The sequence below is a fragment of the Dendroctonus ponderosae genome, unplaced genomic scaffold (genome assembly GCF_020466585.1).
Source record: "Dendroctonus ponderosae isolate FM_Combo_2020 unplaced genomic scaffold, Dpon_F_20191213v2 Dpon_F_20191213_8, whole genome shotgun sequence".
Lineage (NCBI taxonomy): Eukaryota > Metazoa > Arthropoda > Insecta > Coleoptera > Curculionidae > Dendroctonus > Dendroctonus ponderosae.
Window position 1 is genome coordinate 6,090,127 of NW_026019016.1, and position 22,947 is coordinate 6,113,073.

At 41.3% G+C, this 22,947-nt stretch overlaps 1 protein-coding gene across 6 annotated transcripts in view; it reads right to left on the bottom strand.

The window, feature by feature from the left end:
* LOC109534345 overlaps nucleotides 1-22,947 on the bottom strand; it is a 60,750-nt gene that overhangs the window by 10,547 nt on the left and 27,256 nt on the right. For all 6 annotated transcript variants that reach the window (XR_007282135.1, XM_048669089.1, XM_048669085.1 and 3 more), the window contains 2 exons: nucleotides 17,227-17,340; nucleotides 6,740-6,841 (listed from right to left, as the gene is read on the bottom strand). Coding sequence is in view for 5 of the 6 variants with exons in the window: in XM_048669084.1 (XP_048525041.1) it covers nucleotides 6,740-6,841; nucleotides 17,227-17,340 (216 nt within the window). In the remaining variant the exon portion in view is untranslated. The remainder of the gene's footprint in view (nucleotides 1-6,739; nucleotides 6,842-17,226; nucleotides 17,341-22,947) is intronic.

Genomic DNA, 22,947 nt, shown 5'->3' on the forward strand with positions numbered 1-22,947 from the left:
GAACTGAATGGGGGGGTCATGACCCCCATGACCCCCCCCTGGATCCGCCCTTGCTTCGAAGGGCATTGTTAATGTTATTGATTGATTAACCTCATTAGCAAAAGTATTTAATTCCCAATCAAAGACTCATTTGGCCTTAATAAAGAATGTCTGCAAATCTTATTCCTGATTCATTTAATTTGAAGGCGAAGCTCCAGCGATCCTACTGTATAATCTGTGGATTCACAGATACAGTTGGGTCATTGGATCAAGATCAGAGAAAAAAAGCAAAATCCAATATTGTGAACTTCAAAGTCACCGTTCGGACGGGTTCAGTTTGATAAAGTAGCCGCGCGGTGGTCCGAGAAGGAATAATAAAATCCCAGCTCGTCGGTAAATTATGGGCAAAGAGGTACTGATTTCTGACACATTATGGGTTCCCGACTATTAAAAAAAGGTTCCCCGAGATACGCCGAACAAATTACGACTTAATTGTTTGGCGATATCGGCTCGTGGGGGGGTTATAAATTATCCTACATGGCAACCGGTTAACGTTTGCGTGGCAAAAACAAAGCAACCCTTATCGGCACCAATGGGTTCCCACGGCCGTCCTTATCAGTGTGGGCAAAAATAGGCGGATTTTCAATTGCCCGACAGGAGACAATGGTACGCACAAATACAGACACGTAATCGTTTTTGCCTTCAATGGACTTCTACGTGACCATCGATGACKTACGACCGGGCACAGGTGCTCGGTACCCTCCATTGTTGGTCGGGTACCTCCATTGACAGCGATGCCGAATTTACTCAATTATCCGCAGCTTACGGCTAGTGACCGAGCAATCTCAATGCGTATGTTGAAAGTGTGAACGGTTTCACCTGCTGCGGCTTCTTCAGAACCGAACAGTAGGGCGTCACATCAAATACAACCCCGGACTCGGGCAAGATTTATCTGTTGACTGTCAACATTTTACGGCCGATTTGCGAACAAAAATGGTTTAATTTTCGTGAAACCCGTGCGGTTTTAGCGCCTCTATTATTATTCTACATTTGTCGATCGGTTTGCTGGTTCCGGTTCCAGGGGCGGGCCGAATGTGGGCCAGAAATCGGCCGGTTTGGCGTGCAGAAATAAATGCAAATGGGGCCGATGCAGCAGCCAGTAGTCGGAAATTAAACCGGCGACAATCGATGGGAATTCGTAATGCAGTCGCGAAACGATGGAAGGAATGTCCATGGCACGCAATCCTCTAGCATGCTTTACAATGTTGTTTCTTCATTGCAGGTCTTCGATTAGTCATGAAATGATTATTCAACCAGCATGGGAACGAGGGCTTTAATTGTTCGGGCCAATATTGTCTTGAATACGGATCATTTGCGAACGCAGCATTGTTGAGATTCCAATTATAATTGCACTAAAACGGCGGTTGGATGGTGCAAGTTTATCATTAATGTTTCATTCAACCACCCAGTATATTATAAAGATACACAGTGGACGGTACAAGATCGAGACGAAGTCTTGGTCTGAGTTTCAGTACAATTCCATATGGTTGAGGCTGGGTACATCCCGTTAAAACCCATTCTATTCTGTATTCTGGTTCAGTCCGATGAAGACTCCATAAAGAAGAAGAAAAGGCTTACAACCTTTCGATATCGGGTCGAATAACAATCGAAGCACACGATAAAGATCGGAGTCGATCCTTCGTCGAATTGTCATGGTAACATGCCATCGCGGTGTCATTAATATGCTTATTTGGGAGCGGTACCATCTAAAGCAGCACCTTTTGTGATAGAAACGGCTGTTTGACAGTGACGCCATAATTGTCGTTCTTTTTCTATTACTTCTCTATCGAGCGAGACGGAAATTTGATGGTGTATTTTATCAAACTGTTACAATTGGTGGAAGTGTGGAAGAATATTGAAACTTCTTGACGAATTAATTTTTCCAAGTCCAATCATTTCAATTTACCGATTTGAACATGGCGTCTCAAATAATTGTATATACTTTCCTGACTGTGTTTCAATTCCTTGGCATACCGTGTGTTGGTATGCCAAGGCTTAAAGCAGTAACAACGCTACACGTAAAAACTGATGATGGTGGAAAAATACACCGAAACGTATTTTAATTGATAAATAAAGAAAATAAATGACTGAAACCCAGGAATTAATTTTGATTTGGAGTCTCAAATAATGACGTCACTGCCAAAAGGCTTGGGAGAGACTACATACACTTGGGCTGGTGAGGTTCCAATCAAATGCCCGATTAGTGGGACAAAGTCCGCTTAAGCGGTACCGCTCTCAACCAGCCCAGATCGAATAAGAAAAAAAAACGACAAAAAACAATTTATTGGCCGCGACAGAATAAAACACGCCAGTCGCATTAAGCGGTCACTGGGGCTCAAATCGGGGCGGTCGTCAGGTGCCGAAAAGGCGCTAGCTCGCTTAATTGGTCGATTAGGCTCTGCGAGGTGACACATTCAGATAGAGATCGGCGTTATGCCCAGTTTCATTCCATTCCATAGGAGAACCTGTTGTTTTCGCTTTTTGAATTGTTCGAATTGTTACAGTTAGGTAATTCGATTTGAAGAGCCGGTTAGATAATCCGAGCAGTGTCCTTTACGCTTGGCGGACCCCGAAACGACCTGATCTGACCCCCACAAAGGATTCCCGCTAAGTTCTTCCTGGTGCATGTAGACAGGGTCTGCATAGACGTGCCGAAGCCTAATTTACTCGAAACAAGAAAAAACACATCAACGTGGTGCAAACAAAATTGCAACTGAACACTCTTTGCCGGGTGGAAAGTACCCGTTTTTAAACTGCTGTTGGACAACCTCTACCCTGTCAACTTTTGCCAATGGGGCCCCTTTGATAGGCCGCCACTGGTGCTGCCGACTACACACTCTTCGCGTAGTACTACTACAGCGTATGGGAATAAAACGTGGTACCCAAGAAAGGCCGCTCTTTGCTCTTTATCGGCCTTCCTCTTCACTCTTGTACGCATTGCTCCCGGCCGATAAGGCTCTGGCAGTAACTAATTGCTTAAATTAGCCCGGTTGTCATCCTATTTGAATATAATAAGACGTTACGTCTATTCCGGTTAACCAGTTAGTGCATGTCGACTCTGCGAGCAAAAAACGCACACACTGTCGCTTTTAAGCCCGTTTGTACAGGGTGCTTTCAGGTTCGAATCAAAATGTGTAGAGGCTATTTAAAGCGGTTGTTATCGCCAATCTTGCAAAATTTAGGGCGGCCCTTATGCGGTGGCGGCACGCATCGGAGCCATTGAACCCTTTGGCCGCCTTTGCGTGATACACGCGCCAATCTTAACCAAGAGTTAAGAGTTAATACTATTCCGCTTTTTTTCACATTTACCCGGAGAAAATCTTCATGTTAGCTCGCAGAGCCTAATGGGTCTGACGACGGTCTCGATATGACAAAACAGGCTAGCGTACAAGTGTTTCAAATTCCACTTAAAATATATCAGGTGTTTTTTTTTGAATCTACATTTTTGCTTCTAACTCTTTAGAGGTTAGGAATTTCTGATATAATCGTTAAATGATAGCTTACGAAACGCTCTATCAAAAAGATTCTACTGGATGTTCGGATTTTTGCAGCCGTTTCCCCGGTAGGGGATGTGAAACTCGAAGGCCCCCATATTTTGGACATGTTTGCTTCCAGCCCTTACACGTCAGGGATTTCTTATAAACCAACTGGCAGGAAATACTTATCGACTCGGACTATCTAAAAGGTTTTTACGTCTGATTGGAAAATTTTACGCGTCTTCGAGATACTACAATTTTAAAACTTCGACACCTGAAAAAGGGCGAAGCCCCACTTGAATGTTCACCCTTTTTTCAGGAAACTACTTAATCGGTTTAACTCATTAAACCCCCTCGGAAATAGCCATTAGGAAGGCACTTTCTGATCCAGGCCTTGAAACTCTCATGTCAGGATCCAACGCTCCTACTGTATAATTGTGGCGTTCACATATAAAGTCGGGGCATTGAATCACGTTAAACAACTGTACAATTAAATCGACCGAATACTTCCTTGTATGTTCCAAGTTTCCCATATGACACATACGACAGAAAAACACTCCGAATTTTGAAATACCGGGTGTCAAAGTTTTCGTTTTAGGTATACAAATGAACAAAAAAATCCCAGCCCATACATAATAGTGAAGGCAACGTGCAGATTCAATGACCCAACTGTATAATTTGAGCTCAACTATATAGTTGAGGCGAAAAACCCATCCGGAGATTATTTTCACCCTCCTACAGGGGATGGCAACAGATTTGGTGCTCCGAGTCAAAAAACCTTAATGAGATTGCACTTTGGCAAGACATAATAATCATTAGCATGAAGAGCGCATAATTAATGTATGCAAAGGTATGCAAATTTCGGTCGGACAGCGCTTTGGCACCGATTGCAAATTGGCTCGGGAATGCCGGATCTCGACTCTTCCGGCGTCTGTGGCTATTTCGAGCAAGGCCGACCCGAGCAGACGCCGACGTCGCCGCCGCCGTCGCAAAATGTCTGCTCTCCTCGCAAAAATCCGCCCGATTAATCCAATGGGGGTTTGTTGGGGTGCATCGGCAAATTACCGTGCTTAGTGCATCCGGGTTTCAATCAAGCACTGAATAAATCATGTTCTGTCTTCCTAGCACCCCTCTATTGATTACAGGCCAGGTTTTCCTTCTTGATAAACCCCTCGAATCGGGGGGGCCCTACGACCACTAATGAGCATAATTTCTTATGGTTAAAGGCATCCAGTTCTATGTGCGCGACATGCAACGTTCCTCTCTCATTATTTGCTTTACAGTTTGGAAATTCGGTTTACAGCCTTAAATTAAATGGCCTCATTTGGCGTTTGAAACGGTGGTTGCGTGAGCGAAACGATTAAAAACCCAGGAATCCACCCGGTTGCTTATATTGCATAAATCGGACCTTAATGGAATAATGGAATAATGCAGTTCAGCGATGCTAAGCGATTCCATAGATGGATTTTTCGAATTTAACTGGCTGAGGGCAATCTACCCATCGGTCGCGAATTATTATGTCTGCAACTCCCGTCTGGAACGCCTGGATCAGTGCCAGACTATGAAGGGGACGTACCAACGGTATTTAGACTGTCACCGGATCCGTTGTCAAGCGATTACATTGCTCGAAACTGCGATTTATTTATGGGGGGGCTTCATTTGCCAAGATTCATTTGGCGTTTTCAATATTTCGTTCTACAAAATACTCTAAAAGGCGTTTATCTGTTCACAAATCATGTCAAAGTAAAGGCCCTATAAGTATTTATTATTTGTGGGCGTTTCTCCGAAAAAAACTTTTTGGGATTTTTGGACACTTTTGCCTCTACCTCTCTAGAGGTTTGGAATCTGTGCCCAAACCAAACTGGTAAACACAGTTCTCGAGACGGACTATCAAAAAGGTCGTATCACCCGATCGGGTATTTTTTTGTTTCTTGTTTTTATCTTATCGTTTTAGAGGTTAGTATTTTTTGAACAATCTCACGCAGTAAAAGACAGTTCTCGATCCGGACCGTCAAAAAGGTCTCTACGGCTTATTGGATATTTGCACGCGTTTTGGAGATATCACGACTTTGCAACTTCAGACCCCCGATAAAGGGCAAAGCCCCAGTTCGATCATCACTTTCTTTACATGAAAATATACTTCATTAAACACCCTTCCAATAAAGTCCTACAAACTCAGCTTCATTATCTTGAAGCTGCGAAAACAGGATCCAACGCTCCTACTGTAGTTATGGCTTTCCCATATAAAGTTGGGGCATTGAATCACACACAAACTATGGCATTAATTTTCAACAAAAAAATCCCCAATAACAGTCAACAAACGGATGCAAAACCCATTGAGTTGCTAGCGCAAAACATCAAAGGCCCAGTCCTGTCAATCATAAATTGCCCTTTTGTATGTAAACGTCGGATTTTTGTCCATACGTGGCCGGCATCAAACGACTCTTAATGCAACTTCCCGGAACTTTCCGGTAAATTCACCATTAGAGACAATTACCGTTTTCCTAGTTCGGGTAATCTGTTGCACCCGTTTCTACTATGCAATTTACCTGCAAGTAATTGACATAATAGGCCGCTCTGCACTCATATTTCCGTACAAGGGAATGGTTTTTCTTCAATATTTCATGGGCGCTTTTGATTAGTAAGCAATACGGTAAACAACAGCAACAGCGAAAAAAAGTAACATTTTCCTTATTCCGCCCGACCTTCTCTCGATTCGGTTTTATTATTAATTAAGACCCCCAAAAATAGGGGGAAATTATTGCATCATGAGGAAAAATAATTTAATAACCCCATTCGGTCGATAAAATCGGGCTATCCCCGTCGCCATCTCATGTAAAGTTAAGCTGGTGTTAAAACAACCGAAGGAATTTAAATTTCGCGTGCCCGATTTGGGGCCCCGATCTAATTAAGAGCCGGGGCCCCAGGAATTTATGATGGTGCGCCATTACGGAATTTTGACCGTCCGATTATCCGGTGAGATACCATCATCGCCCAAACGCCACGTCATTGGCTCGGCCAGAATACTTCAGAATTAACACAAAAAACCCAATTAACTAGAAACATTTTAATATAAACGCCCTCGTAGCACAAAAAGCGAGCAGAGGCTGTGCCAGAGAAAAAGACCAATAGAGCAGTTGCCATGGAAACTAGGCGCTCCTGGTCGCACCTGCCCCAAATACGAGGGACCAAAGAAAATAAACAGAGCCAAAATCGGTACTTACCTACTATACTAACTAAAGATGAAATTAAGACTAATTGTAGGACTAAAAACGGCCAGGGTGGCGGATACTTTTTGTGGTAGGATATCGTCGTTCGTCTTCGGCCTGCAACAATAGAGAAAACACCATCAGTCAGTCAATTAGCAAATTAGTCGCGTGATTTTCCATGGAAATGGCGTTTTTTTCGCAAAACACGAAAAGCTCCTCCAGGAATTTATAGTGACACGGCAGACATAACATAAAATCACCATTACCGCATAACGCCATAAAATTGCCTTTCTGTTTATTGCTCTCGTAATTAAAATATTTGCAGACAATTCCCACGTTTAATTGCTAATTGTCTTTTTTTCACTTCGACTTCTTTCTATTAAAATCTGCGACTTTTTGCAACAACATTCAATGTCTTTGCATAAAGCCATAATACATACACATACACACAGAGGCACGCCACTTCCCACCAGGCCTGCCCGGTTTATCTTTGGAATTTCGTTATGTCTGCTTTCAATAGGGAAATTGTTCGTAATTCATTTCCCTGACTATGTTTTTCCTATTTTACATCAGCGGTTTCTTACAGTTGTTTTATAATATAACACGATATCTCTTTAAGCTCTACACATTGCCAGTGGCGTGTCTCCCCATATTTTAGAAGAGGAAAATGCTATGAGTTAGTTGCAGGTTATTTGAAATAATTTTTCTGAAAATAAAGCTTTATATTCAATTCTGGCTGAATTTGGATGCATTTGGCTATGTCGGGGAGTTGCAACTAATTCCCAAACTTTGCTTAGTTTTCGCTGACGTGGCTGCTTTTGAAAGGTCAGTTTCTGACTGTCATTTCTCGCCAACCAGATCAGGCATCAAAATGCTGATATCAGCACTCGATAAAGGAGGCTTTAGGTAAAATACTGACTGAGTTCGGATGCCATCGGATAAGTGGGAGAGTTGTAATAAGTTCTCGAACTTTGGTTAGTTTTCTTTGACTTGGCCGCTTTTGCAATGTCAGTTTCTGACAGTTATTTATCGATAACCAGACCAGACATCCAAATGCTGATTTCAGCACTCGATAAAGCAAGCTTTAGGTGAAATACTGGCTGAATTTGGATGTATTTGACTATGTGGGGGAGTTGCAACTAATTCCCAAACTTTGCTTAGTTTTCGCTGACGTGGCCGCTTTTGAAAGGTCAGTTTCTGACTGTCATTTCTGGCCAACCAGATCAGGCATCAAAATGCTGATTTCAGCACTCGATAAAGGAGGCTTTAGGTAAAATACTGACTGAGTTTGGATGCCGCCGGATAAGTGGGAGAGTTGTACTAAGTTCTCGAACTTTGGTTAGATTTCTTTGACTTGGTCGCTTTTGAAAGGTCAGTTTCTGACTGACATTTCTCGTCAACCAGATCAGGCATCAAAATGCTGATATCAGCACTCGATAAAGGAGGCTTTATGTAAAATACTGGCTGAATTTGGATGTATTCGGACAAATGGGAGAGTTGTAATACGTTGTCAAACTTTGACTCGTTTTCTATGACTTGGCTGCTTTTGCACAGTTAGTTTCCGACGGCCATTTCTCGACAACCAGATCAGATATAAAAATTGCGATTTCAGCACTCGATAAAAGAAGTTTCACTTTGAGAACTGGTTGAATTTGGCAGCATTCGGTTATGCGGAAGATGTTTAATGAATTCCCAAATTTCGGTTAGTTTTGCAGTTGGCCACTTCTGTAATGTCATTGACAGCAACTCCATTGCTCGATAACCAGATAAGATATACAAAAACTGATTTCAACACTCGATAAAGAAAGCTTCAGCTGAAGCCCTGGCTAAATTTTAATCGATTTTTTTAAATCAATTTTTGAACTTGGTTTCGTTGTCTCTGATTTGGACATTTTTGACCATGTGCCTCCGAAGAATTCCCATCGGACCATCAAAAAGCATTCCAATTTTCAGTGGATCGGAATAGAATAGAATAGAATAAAATAGGAGCGAAAATCACACCAAGAACAATCGCCGATCGCAACCAAAACCAAATTACCAGTTGCCGTAAAAGAGAAGAGAGATGCATTTGAAAGCATGACGGCCGCTTGCTTCTTCGTCGGCGCTGGGCGCCTCCGACCGTAAACCCGAAAACCGTAGATGAGAAAATCGGTTCCGTGGTTCACTTTCGGGCTTTATCTTATCTAAATGAGCCCGAAACCATTTGACTTGGTGTGAATGTTTAATTAACGGAATTTGGAGAAAATAAACGAGCACTGATAAGGTCTGCCGCCCTGACTAATAGCCGCATTTTTTAAATAGCCGAATGACGAAGGGCAATTCGGAATTGAGGCAAATGATCGTCAATATTGACAATGTCATGCTGAACCCACCATGTTTATGGAAAAAGCGAAATAATGTTCCCATGAGCGATGGCGGCGCGCACTATTTAAACACTAATTATTGCAAAATTGCATAGACATTTTTTGTATCATCCTGTGTAATTCAGGAATCGGGGCCATCACTAATTGGCAGATTCCACCTAAAGGGTACCACCACCACCTTCCCATACTAACGTACGCTCGTGCGATTGTTTTAATGAACGTAACGGGCCTGGCTGCCTATTTGGGTGTCGCTTTTTGTCAAAATACCCCATATATATAATATGGAAGTTCCCATAATTAGGCGCTCCTCACCTGAATGGGCTAATTATATAAGTTTTTGTGCGACAATCCGACGGTTTATGGACTCGGGCTGCTAATGGCGGCCGAAAGAAACGTAAAAGAATGAAAATTCATTGAGCATTTGTCGCAGGCTACATTTCAGACAGTCTCATTCATCGAGTCTGGGGCTATTTTCGGTTGGACTGAAATAAACAGCCATTCTCGGCTTGGCCAGACGTTTATTTACAATGCCAATGCGACAAACTCTCATCAAGTTCCAACGGACAAAGACATCAAATATTTGCAGGTTTTCGGGGAAACTTTCGCCCAAAAAAGTCCCTGATGCTCGAGAGAGGCTTAAGTTGAATCGGATGCAACAATCAAAGGGGACATTGACAAAACATCCCGATAATGCCCAACGACATGCCCATGAAGACAATGGGCGGCCTCCAAGAATATTTTTAAACAAACGCACGCTCAGGCTTTGGTGTCGGATGTTGTGGCACTTTTCACGTTGGAAATGGGAATGCGCCTGCCACTTACATGGTTAGCGTAATTCTCAGGTTAAATATAAACTTGATTGAATTAATTCAAAGTGCATTGGTAAATCGCTTTTGAATTAAAACAAACGCGATAGAGACCTATTGCGTTCGATCGCTCCCCTTCGTTTTAAAAACCGCAACGCTATCGGGGGATTTCGGTGGTTGAATGTGGGGTTTCATCTCGACGGTTTCATGTTTGGATTAGGGCTCTATTGTGAGTGGCTGTTTTGTGTGTTGGCTAACGTTTTTATGTTTCGGGGCTGGAAAAAATCGACAATCACTTCAAATCAGAACGTTTGACGGCGGCCTAAAAACCCCGAAAATCACCAATTGTATGTGATCCGGAATTAACTAGTTTTGCCAGTTTCGACTTCTCTAATATAATTGAAAATTTTTTGAAAACTGTTTTTTCAAATTTATCCCGCACAAAACTCCAACAATTTTAGCGGCGAAGGTATCAATTAGGAACGTAACAACCCGCAGTCCATCTTGCGTCGCTCATAGAGTCTTATGGGTGCGAGTGAGAGGACCGATGACAACTACGTTCCCAATTGGAACTGGATTCGAATCGGAGTGCGACTGCTTGAAGTGACTAGAAACGTTTGAGCCAAATTCCTATTGCTGACGGCCCAAAAAACGACGAAAAACAGCAAAAATCAAGGAATAACCCAGAGCGGCATGCTGTAACGATTATTTTCAGACGTGAATTTTTCGGAAATGAGCCAAAATATCGACGTTCATGATGAAGACATTTTTTGCAGAAAAAACCCTACAGAATCGGAACCTGCAAGAAAAAATTCCGGACTCCAAACCGCAACAGCTTATTCTTCTAAAAAATTTACAACAGATTAGGAGAAACAGCCTTGTTTGTCTTACAGTTACAGTACTGTTGAATACGGTGAGTGCCAATGTCTAAATTCATTTAAAATTCAGCGGTGTCTTCTAGAAAAAAAGATCAACGTGGGAATTTTTTATTTTTAAATGCGGTTTTTTTGGTAAATCTATTTACACCAGGTGATCCAAAAATAAGTTACAATCATCAACTTAATTTTTCCAATGGAAGCTTCTAGCCATGTAAAAGATTTGGCTTTTGCTCGAGACAAAAATGAACAACTTGAAGTTTTACTTTCGTTGGAAGAAAATCCATGTTGACTGGGGCCAATAGACCACGGTCTAGAAGCCCGAAAAACTAGCCTTTTTGGCAAAATCCCCTACAAGATTGCAAATAGCCAGCCTGGAACCAAAACAATAGGCGATTGGATGGTCATCGTCATCCTGTTTTTTGGGCGTCAAAACCCCATCGTTACGGTGAACAGCCACAAATCCAGCGCGAAAGCCCCCTAAAATTAGTTGTAGTAAAGTGTTCGGTATAATTATATTTAGTTCAACGAACTCGCGTTCTTGTCAAGCCGAAACATCCTCAAACGCGTCCAATGGCGCCCTTTTCCCGACTTTTCCCAGTTTCCGGACATAAATCTTCGGCCTGTTCTTTTTCTCCGATCCGAGGGATCCGAGCTATCGAAATAGTTTACGTTAAGTGGTTTGCGACCCCGAGTGATCCACTTCCTGAACGATATACTTAATATACAGGGTGGTCCAAACGAGAGAGTGGACAGATCGGGCAAGGCCTGATTAGTGGGTGGTATTGATGAAACGCGGAATTTCGCCGGCCAATGTGGGTGGTAGCAAAATGCCGCAGAAACTGGTCCACCTCGCTGAAGGCAAGGTCGCAGATGCCGCCAACGATGACCAGCATCTTCGCCGTTTTTCACACCATCCAAATTCACCTGATGTGCTCTCAGCTAAAAATAAAAAATTCAATCGCCCACTTTATTTATAGAGATTTGATTATTGGTGTCGGCTTAGCCGATGCTCTCTCTATGATTCTTTTTAGTCATACCAAGTGGATATTTTTAAATTATCCGTACACGTTGCCGGCTTCCTAAAGCGGGTCAACACGGAATTGCGCAAAATTGCGCGTATCCTTTCCGAAAAGGAAACCCTCATTAGTATTAACAATCTTTAAATGTCCAGTGTAGGTGTTACTTAGCTCTGACCTTAAATTGAATAAAACTGGATTCAACAGGAACGTTATCTGGATGATCCTCGAAGTACAGGTTGCAACGGTTTGGTCAATATCTATTCACTTAGCTTAAAAAATCGCTGAGAGCCTGTCTGAGAGCTGGAGATTTTTAGCACAGTCAATAAAAGACACTAGAAACTATTTGTGCGTCCTTTACAAACGTTGATCTAAAAACCAGCGCTTTCAAGCAACTGCAAGCTCTAAAAAAAAAACATGCAGCAACTTGAAACTCTTACACTTTGCATAAAACACTTGAGCCAGCAAGTCGCGAAAATCACATTTAAATTGCAACAAATCGTAATTTTTGGGCCGCTTGCGAATGTTGATCTAAAAACAGGCGTTTTCAGGCAACTGCACGCTCTCAAAAAAAATCTCAACTTATACTCCAGAACCCGCAACAAATTGAAATTTTCACACTCTACAGAAAAGACTTGAGACTGCAAACCCTGAAATTTACATTGAAATCGCAACAAATCTTAATACATATGTGCGCCCTTTGCGAAAGTTGGTTTAAAACAAGTGTTTTCACGCAACTGCACTCTCTTGAGTGAAAATTCCTAACTTCTTATCCAGAGCAGGTAAAAACTTGAAACATTCGCTGTATATAGAAACCAATTGAGCCAACTCAGAAAGTTACATTGAAATCAGAAGAAATCGCAATGTTAGCGCCTTTGTTCGCAATTCCCAACATTCGTATTGGCTAAAAACAAGTGTTTTCACGCAACTGCATGCTCTCGAATAAAAATTCCTAACTTCTGATCCAGAACACACAGCAACTTGACAGTTTTACAATCCATAAAAAACACTTGAGCCTTAAATCCGAGACAATTATATTGCAATTCCAATAATTCCTCATTTTTGCACCCTTTGCCAATCTTGGTCTAAAACAAGTGTTTCAAGCAACTGCACTCTCTTGAATAAAAATTCCTAACTTCTGATCCAGAACACGCAGCAACTTGAAACTTTTACAATCCATTGAAAACACTTGAGCCTGCAAACCGAGACAATTATATTTCAACCGCAATAATTCCTCATTTTTGCGCCCGTTGCTAATCTTGGTCTAAAACAAGTGTTTTCACGCAACTGCACTCTGTTGAGTAAAAATTCCCAACTTCTTATCCAGAGCAGGTAAAAACTTAAAACATTCGCTGTATATAGAAACCAATTGAGCCAACTCAGAAAATTACATTGAAATCAGAAGAAATCGTAATGTTAGCGCCCTTTGTTCGCAATTCCCAACATTCGTGTTGGCTAAAAACAAGTGTTTTCACGCAACTGCATGCTCTCGAATAAAAATTACTAACTTCTGATCCAGAACACGCAGCAACTTGAAACTTTTACAATCCATAAGAAACACTTGGGCCTGCAATCCGAGTCAATTATATTGCAATTCCAATAATTCCTCATTTTTGCGCCCTTTGCCAATCTTGGTCTAAAACAAGTGTATCAAGCAACTGCACTCTCTTGAGTAAAAATTCCTAACTTCTGATCCAGAATACGCAGCAACTTGAAACTTTTACAATCCATAGAAAACACTTGGGCCTGCAAACCGAGCCAATTATATTGCAACCGCAATAAGTCCTCGTTTTTGCGCCCGCTGCTAATCTTCGTCTAAAACAAGTGTTTTCACGCAACTGCACTCTCTTGAGTAAAAATGTCTAACTTCTGACCCAGAACACGCAGGAACTTGAAGCTTTCACAGTTTGCAGGAAAGAGTTGGGTCTGAGACCACGGAAAATTGCAGTAGATCTCGATATTTGCGCCCTTTACAAATGTTGGTCTAAAAACGAACGAGCGAGTGGCAACGGAAACTTTCACAGCTTATAGCAAACATGTCAGTTTTTGTCTCTACATAGACTATTTCTGCGCCATTAAACTTATTTTTCAAGGAACAGCTTTAGAATGCAACTTTTTTGCTACATATATGCAAATAAATCTTCTCTCTCCACTGAAGAGAACCAAATTATTCCAGCCTAACCTGGTACAAATTAAAACACTGATTCCGAAGAAAACCCTCTTCCAGTCCAGTCTGCCGGTCGATTTCACAACCATACACTTCCGCTTAACGTCCCCATTAAAAATCCCGCAGGTAAGCGCGATAAATCCAGAAAATATGACATGATGAAACAGTTTGCAACGCTCAAACAAACGGCGCCGACCACATTGGGGGCGATGGCTGTGGGGGGAACATAAAACGGAATAGTGATTTTGATCAATTCCATTGAAAAATTAGCGTGTCTTTTGCCAGAAGATAAATGAGGCCGGGTTTTAATGCCGCCTGGATAAACGGGCTTCCAGCACGAAACAGCGTCCCATCCGGCCCGCGTTTAATCGACAACAATCAATTAAAATCCTGGTTCATTCATTATGGCGTAACATTATTTAATATGGTACCATCAAGGTCGTAGGAAGTGAATTCGCCTAAATCGGTCACTGCTCTTTGCGGCTGACTCATTTCTCCATTGTTTGACACACATATTTAGACACTTTTTATGTTAGTTTGGTTCATTTACATATCGAAAACGGCCGATTGGTTCCAGAATGGAACCTATTGATTGTTTCAAATTCGGTTTCACTGTGTATGGGCACCATTTTTTAGGTCACTCTACCACTCAATGAAGCATTATTTTATTTTCCATACGAAGACGAGACGAACCCTTGGAGGTTCGTGCATGAATAAAGGCGACGTGAATGAACATGTCCCGATTGCGTAACTCCACATTCTCCGGTCGGGAGAGTGAGAAACACATGTCTTTCGTAATTGCTTCCATGAACGATTTGCATTTAATCTCGCCGATCGCGGGTGGGAGAAAAGTAACTCGACCGCGAAAATTCGCTTTTAGATCCGGCACGAATCATGCATTTCATCAGCAAGAGAAAAAATCACCCTGCCAAATCATTGATTACTGAATGGATATGGACATGGTCAAACATGTACGAAAACGTCCAACAATGGAGATGAACTGATCGGCTTCGACAATGCTTGAACGGTCTTGTCCAATGATGGGTGTTAATCACCAGACTGACCGTTTATTTATACAGATGCGTTGTATAGTAACAATTCAATTTGCGGTAAAAAATAGACGATTTGACATTGAACGGGCATTTTCAGTGCCCCACGTGACTCCCACGCCACGTGATTTCGGTAGGAGGCTGTGAACACACCATTTTGTCCTCTGAATTGCCTTTGCACACTAACAAGGAGCCTATTCTATGTCAGCCCATTGTTTCCAGCCTATCAACTCAAGACTAGTTCACAAAAGTGAATTAAATGCTTCGTAATCAATCGATTCATCTGCGCTACCAGTTGGTGTTGGTGGTGGCCTACAAGGCTGCCTGATTTAAACCCCTCTGATTTTTTTTCAATTTTAACAATCGTTATAAAATGAGGGCGTTGGATTTAGAGCCATTAAATAGAGAAGATTTTGCTTTATATGTCCTGTAAATGGCATTTTAGTACTCGTTTTGTGTAATTTATAACAAATTTCTAATTGGGACTTGCTCCTAAATCCCGCACTCTAAATATGGGTTTTTCCATTGCAACCAAAAGTCAAAATGTAGAGCAGACACAAAGTTGCATTTAAAGCCGTGTTTTTTATATCCTGCAAATTGCGTTTTAGTGCTGCTTTGCTTTGTGACGAATTTTTTAAAGACACTCCAAATATTGAATGTTTCTTTTGCAAACCATTTTTCAAAAAAATCAAAAATGTAAATGAGACGCTCAATTGGCCTTACTTCCACTAGATGGAGAAAGCGTTGTTCTATTTATCCTGAAAATTGCATTTCAGTACTCGTTTTCCGCAATTGTAACAAATTTTTAAATTAAACTTTACATATTCAATTGCTTTGTTGCACCCTACTTTTCAAAAAATCGGAAGTTAGAATGCGGATCAGACAGAAACTTGAATTTAAAGCCATCAGATATAAAAAGCTTTGCTCTGTATATCCTGCAAATGGCATTTTAGTGCTCCTTGTTCTATGTTTCCTGAAAATGGCATTTTGGTGCTCGCTTTCTGTAATTTGAAACGAATTTTTAAAAGAGACTGCAAATATTGGACAATTTTTAGAAGCGAGGCCAGACATTAATGTTTTTCTATTGCATACCAAATTTGAAAAATCCAAAACAATTTATTGGCCCATTAAATAGAGAAAACATTGCTCTATTGCTCCTGCCAATGTCACTATCGAGCCAGTTTCCCGAAATTATTGACGATTTTTTAAAAGGCCTTTCTTGAACTGCAGGCCATTTCTTTAAAAATCCATAGCAAAAATCTATTCTCGACCCACTGAATAGAGAAAGGCTTCCCAACACGTCCTCTTTTGGCCATTCGATTTTTTTGAAAATAACGAATTTACCGAAGCTTCAAAGTTGCATAATCGCAGAGCTGCGGATTGCAACCGATAAGACCAAACACACACAAAAAAAATGTGAAAGAACCGAAACAATTCCCATCGACGATTCAAATGAATTTTAAGCAGAGAAAGTCGCAACAACAACAACGATGCCGTTGCTAATTGCTGCTGCAAATTTAAATTATGGAAACTTGGGAAGCCGGCTGAGTAGAACTAGAAATGATCTCTCACATTAATTGCCTCATTAATGACGTTGTAAAATCCGATAGAATTTTCAATTGAAGGATATGAAGCGGTAGAGGGCAATTTAACGATCACAAAAACCAGTTCGGAACTGATGAACAAGTGTTTAATGCAGATGGAGCAATTACAGAACGACGTGTTGTTGTTGTTGGTCGCCCAGCAGTCTGGCCTGGACATTTCCCAGCAATGTTGCTACGTTCACTCTTTATCCACCCTACTGGCCAGATTTAGTGCTCTTTCTCAACTGCATGTGCATCAGCAGGAATGCACACCTGTTGCAAACGTCGCTTTGCTGTTGATAATTTGAAATTACGCCATTGCGACAGAATTATTATAAAATCGCCACTGCCGGTGCCTTTGATACGGTCTCTCAAACCAAACCACCCATGAATTCAGTTAACGTCGCTTTCTGTTTGTGTTGTTAATCAATTTGAGTGCCGTTTTTTTTCAGCTCGATTTCATTACTGACGAGCTGAGCCTGAGCCGAGCCTAAGCCGCGGCAAATTTCCTTTCATGTTTTCCACTGCCAGAAAATCGATTGTCTGCCGGTGTTTTGACTAAATATCAAAGGTATTTGGCGGTTCAGGCTCGGCTCGGGCTCGGCTCGTTAGGTCTGGGCGCGAAATTACAGTGACTTACCTGAGAATCTGGCCAGGAAACGATAAAAGGGGGTTGCAAGGGGGGCGAGGAGGCAGCGCGGGAACACCAAGTCCCGTCTGCCCTCCCAGGGCAGGCTGCCCATCACGTGCGCCTCTGGAAAACAAAACAACAACAATTAGGACAAAGAAAACGCTAAATATACAGATCGAACGAGAAAAATCAACACACGCAAAGACCAGAGAAGGAAATATTTTCGCAACAAATTGAGCTGCAACATAATGCGAAAATGATTTAAAAAAATGAATAGGTTTACACTAGGAATTACTGAATATTTGCAGTCGGAAGGCAAAGCTCGCGTGTTTAAGAAAAAAATCAAGTGCATTAAACTTTGCAAGACATAAATGGATAAAGTATGGGAACTGAAGCGTTTAGGCTTAAACAAAGTTACGTGCGAACTGGCCAAGATCCACTGGCGATAACTTTTTTTCGAGATTTGCATTAATGGGCGTTCTTTCGTTCTAACGAGAAATGGTTTTCGATTAAAACGGGGCTCGGAGAATTCTAATAACCGTTTTCGCTGGTTAATCCATCGATAAATCAGCCAGTGTCGGTTTATGCCGACGACACTCAAAACAGCGTTTCAGGGATGTTTTTAGGTAAGTCGGAACCGCGCGGGAAAAGTATGGAAATTTATAAAAAAATGCCCATGTGGCCTCATGCATCAAAATTCCGCCCATATTGCACCTAAAGTCTTCTTTATCCAGTGCTGATATCGGTATGCTGGTATATCCAACTTGGTTGTCGAGAAATGACTGTTAGAAACTGACATTGCGAAAACCGGCCAAGTCAAAGAAATTCAACCAAAGTTTGAGAATTTATTGCAACGCTCCCATTTGCCCGAATCCATCCAAATTTGGCCAGTATTTTACCAAAAGCTTGCTTTATCGATTCCTGATATCAGCATTCCGATGTCTGATCTAGTTGTCGAGGAATGACCATTAGCAACCGACATTGCTATAGCGGCCAAGTCCAAGAATATTAACCAAAGTTTAAGAATGTATTTTAACTCTCCCAATTGCCGGAATCTATTGAAATTCCACCAGAATTTTACCAGAAGCTTTCTTTATCGAGTGCTCGTATCATCATTCCCATGTCTGATCTGGTTGTCGAGAAATGACTGTCAGAAACTGACATTGCGAAAACGGCCAAGTCAAATAAATTCAACCAAAGTTTGAGAATTTATTGCAACGCTCCCATTTGCCCGAATCCATCCAAATTTCGCCAGTATTTTACCAAAAGCTTGCTTTATCGATTCCTGATATCAGCATTCCGATGTCTGATCTGGTTGTCGAGGAATGACCATTAGCAACCGACATTGCTATAGCGGCCAAGTCCAAGAATATTAACCAAAGTTTAAGAATGTATTTTAACTCTCCCAATTGCCGGAATCTATTGAAATTCCACCAGAATTTTACCAGAAGCTTTCTTTATGTAGTGCTCGTATCATCATTCCGATGTCTGATCTGGTTGTCGAGAAATGACTGTCAGAAACTGACATTGCAAACGCGGCCAAGTCAAAGAAAACTAACCAAAGTTTCACAATTTACTACAACTCTCCCATTTGCACGAAAACATCCAAATTCAGCCGGCATTTCACATAAAGCTTCGTTTATCGACGACTGAGCTCGCCATAAAAAGCTCTGGTCTGGTTGCCAAAAAATGGCAGTCGGAAACTGATGTTGCAAAAACGGCCAACTCTAAGAAAACGAACCAAACTTTGGAAAATAATGACAACTCCCCTAGCGGGCCGAATGCATCCAAAGTCAGCCAATACTTAAAGCAAAGTTTCCTTTATTGAGCATCGATATCGAAATTCTCCTACCTGGTCAGGTTGCATTGAAAAATGGCTATGAGAAGCTGCCAGAGAAAATGACCAGGTCAAATCTCCCACATGACCGAATACACCCAAATTCGCCCTCAATCCTGTAGGGACTCTTGAGGAAGAACCAACTCCACATCGAACAACTCAACTCCTATTTCTCTGCCTCAAAAGCGCCAATAGAATCCAATCCAAATATAGCCACTGTGTCAAATCTGGATTGTCCGGTGGCCCTGGGCGCTTTCTTTCGCTAAAAATACGAACGAGGAGAAAGCCATTTTCCCATCGCCCAAATCCTAACCATAATTGCGATTGTTTTAGCATTTCAGGTGGTTAGCAGGATCGCTGTTTCAACCGCAAAGGTGTGCAGGCGCCGGATTACCGCAGCGGAATTTTTATTGTCGTTGTGGGCGACAATTTTCGTTGTTAATGTTTGCTTTTGCCATGACGAAACGCGATTCTGTGCCGAATCATCTGGCTGGGATCTTAACATCGTTCACTCCTCATCCCTTCTCGGGGTAAAACAGGGTAATTTATCATGGCAAATGCAATTTGGTGACTCAATCTAACGATGCACACCCTCGCATGCATGTAAGAATGAGATTAGAGTATCCACTAGGGGGTTGGATTTCGATGAGAGATGCTGTTGAACCTTGACCGATGCCACATATTTTTAGTGGTAAAAGACTGGAGGCTGACAATGAAAATGTGGTCAAAAGAGCCGAATGGTACTGGGCAGTGCCCATGATGGGCGCCATGGTCCGAAAGGTGCGTTGGGCCAAGGCTATGGGAAAACGATTACTGGTCGGCAGGTTCAAACACACTCGTACTACACACGAAACCGGTGCACCTCGTCGGAGTACCACTCTTGGTACCACTTCATAACCAGAGTGCGGTTTGCGCATTAACGTACAGGGCGGTCACACTCCAAAGGCGACAACAACAGAAGGAAAAACTAAAGCGTCGGCTCCCGGTAAAAGCGGAACAGCAACCGATTATTCATGTTTTCACGATGAAAACTAACAGTTTACGGAGACGGATTTCGCGTACTTACATATACGCTTCATAAACAAATTTATTGCGCGTAAGATAATAGAGGTTAAATATTGTTTTTTGCATGCGCGAAGGATAAAATACAGTTTCAGACCGACAGAACTTCTCTCCCGTACAGCATTTATTTAATTATTTTCCAACGGTGTTTCGCTTTAATTACCGGCGAATATATGATCGACTTAAACGGCATTAATTGCCCTGTTTCTCCACGCAAACACCGGCATTACCAACCAAAACACGACTGTATTTGTTTCGCCATACTTGAAGCAACTGCCATTAGGCCTTTAAATTCAATTAACATCCAGGCATGCCAATGAATTTAATATTGCTTTTCGATTAGCGCCTTTATCAACGAAACAAACCGACTCATTGTCGGCGACTATTTCAACACGATTCTCACATTCTAGAGAATGCATCCAAATTCTACCAGTACGCAACAACGAATGTTGAAATGCGCTAATTAATAAAATAGATTCGTTAGTTGTCCAGAAACTGACATCGCAAAAATCACCCAGCACTTGAGCCAAACGTTCAGTCATCTCACTGCGCAAACGATACAGCCGTAAATGCATCAGGCAAAATGTCTGAGCAGCAAACACGCGGTTAACGTCGTGCAATGCTCCAATTAGTCGAAGAAATCCTAATTGGAGTTCAGTTTGTTAACTTGATTAATTAATAAAAGTGCGATTGCATCATTAGACAGTGTGTTGGCAATAGACATGGCATTGGAATATTGGACGAAAATGAACGAAATTCAGGTGCGACTTGGTGTCAACGCGATTGTGATGGGAATGGAAAATTTGCGTCATTTAGTAGATTACCAATGGGTGTTGTATTGTAGTGTCAAGGATCGTGTACAGAGTGTGTTCTGAATGTTGCCAATATCCGCACAATTGCCAGAAACAAGCCCATTCTAGCTGAACAGATCCTACCAGGAGACCTAGTTGTTGCTGAAGCAGACCAAAACGCGTCAGATTGGAGCTAAATTTTAAGACTGAAGCGTTGCCTGTATCGTGGAAAAGTTTAAATCTAGTCCTTAATGTCTAATTAAGGTCGTAAGTCTAATTAATCTAGTAATTAAATGCCAATTTTAGAAACACTGACATGCAGAACAACAAAAAATTATTGAAGGAAAATTTTCAACAATTTGTCAAAAATCAGGAAGCTGTTGGTTCGGAATGAAACTTTCAGAATTGGCACATTGAAGTGCCTTCTGAAACGTGGGAAAGTTTCAAGGCTTCACCTCGTCTAGCAATTAAGTGAGAATTTTGGCAATACTGACATTCAGAACTAAAAAAAAACGAGCTTTAGGAGCAAATTTCAAGAATTTTTTAAAAATCGGGAAGTTCATGGATCGGAATGAAATTTTCAGAATTTGCACACAGAAGTGTCTTCTATAACGTGGGAAAGTTTGAAGGATCCACCTAGCCTAGTAATTAAGAGACTATTTTGGCAACACTGACATGCAGAACGACAAAAAATTGCCCTTCAAAAGCAAATTTCAACAAATTATCAAAAATCAGGAAGCTATTGGATCGGAATGAAATTTTCAGGATTTATACACTCAAGCGTTTTCTGTATCGTGGAATAATTTCAAGACTTCACCTCGTCTGGCAATTAAGTGACAATTTTGGAAACACCGACATGCAGATGGAAAAAAGCTTCAGGAGCAAAATTCAAGAATTTACCAAAACTCAGGCAGCTCATGGATCGGAATGAAATTTTCAGGATTTGCAGACGAAAGTGTGTTCTGTAACATGAGAAAGTTTCAAGAATCCACCGCCTCTAGTAAATAGGTGACAATTTTGAAAAACCAACTAGTGGAAAGAAAAAAAAAGGACTTCAGGAGTAAGTTTCGTCAATTTTTGAAAGACCAGGCAGCTGTTGGTTCAGAATGAAATTTTCATAATTTTCACACTGAAGTATCTTCTGTAACGTGGGAAAGTTTGAAGAATCCACCTGGTCTTGTAATTAAGTGACGACGTTGGAAACACTGAGATGCAAAACGAAAAAGAATTGAGTTTCCAGAGCAAATTTCAACAATTTGTCAAAAATCAGGCAGCTCTTCGATCGCAATGAATTTTTTAGGAGGTGCAGACTGAAGTATTTTCTGTAACGTGAGGAAATTCAGGAACCCCTTTTTCTAAAAATGAAATGACTGTGTGGGAAAAACAAACTTGCAGAACCAAAAAAATGGGATTTATGAACAATTTTCAAAACATTTTTCCAAATTAGCCAGCGGTGAGATCGGAATAACATTTTCAGGATTTGCAGACACAAGTGTTTTCTGTATTGTGAAAAAGTTTCAAGGCTTCACCTCGTCTGGTAATTACGTAACAATTTTGGAAACACTGACATGCAGAACGAAAAAGAATTGAGTTTCAAGAGCAAATTTCAACAATTTGTCAAAAATCAGGCAGCTCTTCGATCGCAATGAAATTTTTAGGAATTGCAGGATGAAGTATTTTCTGTAACGTGAGAGAGTTTCAGGAGTCTACCTCCTCTGGTAACCAAGTGACAATTTTTGAAAAACCAACTGTGAAAACGAAAAAAAAAATAGGACTTCAGGAGCAAATTTTATCAAATTTTTAAAATTCAGACAGCTGTTGGTTCGGAAGGAAATTTTCAGAATTTGCACACTGAAGTGTCTTCTGCAACGTGGGAAAGTTTGAAGAATCCACCCGGTCTAGTAATTAAGTGACGATGTTGGAAACACTGACATGTTGAACGAAAAGAAAATTGAACTTCAACAGCAATTTTCCACAATTTATAAAAAGTCAGGCAGCTCTTCGATCGCAATGAAATTTTCAGGATTTGCAGACACAAGT